Source organism: Eimeria necatrix, genomic scaffold (assembly GCF_000499385.1).
Source record: "Eimeria necatrix Houghton genomic scaffold, Enh_scaff808, whole genome shotgun sequence".
Classification (NCBI taxonomy): domain Eukaryota; phylum Apicomplexa; class Conoidasida; order Eucoccidiorida; family Eimeriidae; genus Eimeria; species Eimeria necatrix.
Genome location: NW_013654626.1, coordinates 12,501 through 17,225, shown reverse-complemented (window position 1 = coordinate 17,225; position 4,725 = coordinate 12,501). Strand labels below are relative to the sequence as shown.

The 4,725-nt window shown below is 46.0% G+C and overlaps 1 protein-coding gene across 1 annotated transcript in view; it reads left to right on the top strand.

The window, feature by feature from the left end:
• Positions 1–306: 306 nt before the first annotated feature.
• The window catches only part of ENH_00077330 (hypothetical protein, conserved), a gene marked incomplete at both ends in the record, with an annotated part of 6,163 nt that continues 1,744 nt past the window's right edge, over positions 307–4,725 (top strand). The window contains 5 exons of the mRNA XM_013583069.1: positions 307–445; positions 671–786; positions 3,265–3,785; positions 4,413–4,559; positions 4,681–4,725. The exon at positions 4,681–4,725 is cut by the window's right edge and continues 187 nt beyond it. Of these exons, the coding sequence (XP_013438523.1) occupies positions 307–445; positions 671–786; positions 3,265–3,785; positions 4,413–4,559; positions 4,681–4,725 (968 nt within the window). The remainder of the gene's footprint in view (positions 446–670; positions 787–3,264; positions 3,786–4,412; positions 4,560–4,680) is intronic.

Below are 4,725 nucleotides of genomic sequence, written 5' to 3'. Positions count from 1 at the left end.
GGCGTTGGGCCGTGGGCGCTGAGTGAATCTGATCTTTTGGACATGAGGGTTTTGTTCAAACCCTCGGATTTGCTTTGCTGCGAAATCCAGAAAACCCTCGTAAACCCTAAACCCTAAACCCTAAACCCTAATTGAGCGGGATGTGGAAATGGTCTGTGTGTAAAACCGTAAACCCTAAGTCTAAACCCTAAACCCTGTTCTCCATGTTCAAAAGCCCATGCCCTCGCCACCGGCTTAGAGCCTCCAAACCCTAAACCCTAAACCCTAAACCCTAGCCTTGTTTTGCTGCAGAGCGACGGGACCATAATGCTGCACACCCGCAATTCTCGCTATGGAAAACTTTCCAAGGGTTTAGGGTTTAGGGTTTCGCCGCAGCTGATAAAGAGACAAAGCAGACACATTGCTTCTCTCAAGTGCGGCCTGCAACTCATTCTCGGGGTCAACGGTGAGGGTTTAGGGTTTAGGGTTTAGGGTTTGGGGTTTAGGGTTTGGGGTTTGGGGTTTAGGGTTTAGAGTTTGGTGTTTAGGGTTTAGGGTTTGGGGTTTACGGTTTAGCTCTGTGTTGCGCTGGAGCGGTGGTTCGTCGTCTGCTTTGTACCGCTCCTAGGGTTTGGGTTTAGGGTTTAGGGTTTAGGGTTTAGGGTTTAGGGTTTAGGGTTTGAGCGTGCAGGTTACTTGTGGATAAGCGTGCCGAGCGTTGGGAGCGAAGAGGCAGCAGCGGCGCAGCCGCCCGCGCAGCAGCAGCAGCAGCAGCAGCAGCAGCAGCAGCAGCAGCAGCAGCAGCACGTGCCTGTGCACCTGCGGCGGCAGCTAGCGCTAGCTAGAAACGTGGCTAGCTGCCTCAGCAGCAGAGGGTTTTCCTTGTCAGTGGAAAGAATAGATTGCTGCATGCAAATAGCAGCAAAAGAGAAGTTGGGGCCGCAGCAGCTGCTGCAGCAGCAGCACGCAGACAGAATGCTCAGCCTCCTCGAAACCCTAAACCCTAAACCCTAAACCCTGCGGCCCGCCCAGCCGCGGCTCCTTCCGGCGCCGCGCGGGGAAGGCCGAGGGCCTAGGGTTTAGGGTTTAGGGTTTAGGGTTTAGGGTTTAGGGTTTACAGGGTGGACTGGGACTCAAGTGCTGCAGCACAAAGACCAAGCCTATGTGCTGCTGCAGCTTCGAAACTCTAAACCCTAAACCCTAAACCCTAAACCCTTAATCCAAGGGATTCCACTGCGAGTACGCAGGACTGCTTTTTTAAGCGATTTGTCATCCGGCATTTAGGCTTTAGGGTTTAGAGTTCAGGGTTTGGGGTTTAGGCTTTAGGGTTTAGAGTTAGGGTTTAGAGTTTAGGGTTTAGGGTTTAGGGTTTGGGGTTTAGGGTTTTGAATTGACGCCTCCAGCACTAATTTTGCCGCATGTTTCTCCGACCCTCCAGGGTTTAGGGTTTAGGGTTTAGGGTTTAGGGTTTAGGGTTTGTTTTAGCTGAATGCCTGTTCGAGTAAACAAATGAATAACCAAAGAAATAAATAAACTTTTGAATATCCAAAATTCGGAAAGTTAATTAATTAATTAATTGACAAATTAATTAGTTAATTAAATAATTAATTAACTAACTAGTTAATTAGTTAAATAATTACTCAATTAGTTAATTGATTAATTAACTAATTATTTAATTAATTAATTAATTAATTAATTAATTGATTAATTAATCAAGTGAGTGATTACTTAAATAATTATCTAATTAACTTATTAATTAATTAATTAATTAATTAATTAATTAATTAATTAGTTAATTAATTAATTAATCAATCAATCAATTACTTAATTAATTAATTAATTAATTAATTAGTTAATTAATTAGTTAATTAATTAATTAATCAATCAATCAATTACTTAATTAATTAATTAATTAATTAATTAAGTAATTAATTAATTAATTAATTAATTAAGTAATTAATTAATTAATTAATTGACTAAAATAAATATCTAATTATTTAATTAGATATCGCAACAGCAACAACAAGCCTTCCCTTTTTCCTTTTTTTATGCATTTTATTTTTTTCATTTTTGTTTTTTAGGCCTGTGGTCCTCTGTGATTGTGTTAATTTTTTATTTTTAAATTAATAACTATATTAATAAATAAATAAATAAATAAATAAATTTGTTTATTTATTTGTTTATTCATTCATTTTTGATTTATTAATGGGTATTTATTCGGCGCTCATTAAGCCAGTTATTCGCCAGTTTGATTGGCGTTTATTCAGTTGTTTTGGATTCATTAGGGTTTAGGGTTTAGGGTTTAGGGTTTAGGGTTTAGCGCGGATGCTTTCAGACAGATTTCTTCTTAATTAGCCGCTATTTATTATTTTAGTTTATTATTATTTTTATTTTAAATTATTTATTTCTTTTTGGCTGTTTTGTGTTGCAAACTTTTCAACTGCATTTCTTCTTTCGGGTGTACAGACACCTTGAGGTGTCTGTACACCCGAAATGCTCTTGCGAGTCTGCCGGGGAAACAAAAGATAAAATCGACGGATTTGAATCAAATAAAAGATAAATAAATAAATAAATGAATAAATAATAATTAAAATTAATTATTAATTGATAAATGAAGAAACAAACTGCAGAGAAAAGAAAGAAATTCATTTTTCAACAAATCCGAACGGCGCAGAGCCAAACGGCTCACTGACTTCATTTTTTTCATTTTTTGAAAAAAATTGAAAATTAAAATTAAAATTAATTAAAAATTAAAACTAAAATAAATTAAAAATGAGTAATTAAGTGAGAATAACCGGCTTTCAGTGTATATACAGCTCGGGAGGGGCCCCTGGGGGGCCCCCACGGGAGCCTCACGGGGCCCCCCAGGAGGAGCCACTAAACCCTAAACCCTAAACCCTAAACCCTAGAATGTTTGAGCTTTTATCCGATAGCTTTTCGAGGGAAAGTGCCTAATTAAAGGGCGGGTTCAAGGGTTTAGGGCCTAGGGTTTAGGGTTTAGGATGGAGGGTTTAGGGTTTAGGGTTTGATGAGAAGATCGACGGTGACCTCGAGTGCTCCTCAGCTTCCAAAGCCAAGCCCTAAACCCTAAACCCTAAACCCTAAACCCTAAACCCTAGATCCTAGGCCCCAAAGCGCTGCGAACGATGCAACCCTGGGAAAGACACAAAACCGAGGACTATGTCTTGGCTGCAGCAGCAGCAGCCCCTGCTGCTGCTGCTGCTGCTGCTGCTGCTGCTGGCTGCAGCAACAGCAGCTGAGGCTTTCTGTCTTCGCCTCCTGCAGCACAATGTCCAGCAGCCCCAACCTGGGTGCAACAGCTTCAGCAGCTGCAGCAGCAGCTGCTGCAGCTTCGGCAGCAGCAGCAGCAGCAGCAGATATAGCAGCAGCAGCAGCAGCACGCCGTTTGGGTCGCTGCTAGTGCCGCTTGAAGAGACATTGCAGCCGCAGCAGCAGCAACAGCAGCAGCAGCAGCAGCAACAGCAGCAGCAGCAGCAGCAGCAGCAGCAGACCCTCAGGGAGAGTAAAAGTCGCCTCTCTCGGTCCCTGCTGCTGCAGCAGCAGCAGCAGCTGTTGAGAGAGAGGATAGAAGCAGCAAGAAGCGCTACAGAGCTGCTGCGGCTGGTGCAGCAGCAGCACAAAAACCTCAATGCTGCTTCTGCTGCTGCTGCTGTAGTCAGATTCGCAAAGATACAGCAGCACCAGCAGCAGCAAACTTTGCCCAGCAGCAGCAGCAGCAGGAACAGTAGCAGCAGAAGCAGCAGCAGGAGGGCCATGTCTACTGAGACTTTGCTGAAGCATTCCACGTGAGCAGCATCTTACAGAGCAGCTGCAGCAGCAGCAGCAGCAGCAGCTGCTGCTGCAGCAGCAGCAGCAGAGGCAGCAACAGCAGCGGATACTGACTCCGAGCAGCAGCAGCTGCAGCAGCAGCAGCGGCAGCCAGTGGCCAGCAGCAGCAACAGCAGCAGAAGCATCGCCGTTGCTTCTCTGTCCGCGTGCTGCTGCTGCTGCAAGGGGCTGTTGCTGTTGCTGCTGCAGCTCTTGCTGCTGCTGCAGCCGTTGCTGCTGCTGCTTCTGCTTCAGCAAGAGGCTTTTGCTGCTGCAGCCATTGCTGCTACTGCTGACGCAGTTGTTCTTAATGCTGCTGCTGTGCCCTTTGTTGCTGCAGCAGCAGCAGCTGCTGCTGCTGTTGGTGTTTTCGCAGCTGCTATGGCTGCTGGTTAGTTTGCTGCTGCAGCAACAGCTGCTGCAGTTGCTGCTGCAGCAGCAGCTGCTGCAGTTGCTGCTGCAGCAGCTCCAGAAACTGTCGCTGCTCGAGATGCAGCCGCGCGTTGCCGCTTCTGCTGTTGCTGCAGCCACCACTCCTGCTGCTGCTGCTGCTGTTGCTGCAGCCACCACTCCTGCTGCTGCTGCTGCTGCTGCTGCTGCTGCAGGTTTTACCGTTTGCTGCTGCTGCTGCAGCTGCAACTGTCTCTAGGGGCCCCGCTGCCGCTTGCTGCTTTAGTTTATATTCCCTGGGCCTTTGGGCGGCTGCTGCTGCACTGCAGCAGCCACAAAGAGCTGGCAGCAGATATGCTGCGGTAAACCCTAATTGCAAACCCTAAACCCTAAACCCTGACTGCTAGGCGCAGGCGAAGGATGCCCGGGCTAGGGTTTAGGGTTTAGGGTTTAGGGTTTAGGGTTTGGACTGTTTTTCCGCAGCCAGATTGAATCGCGGCTTCTGCTGCCGCAGCATCTCCCCTCCCA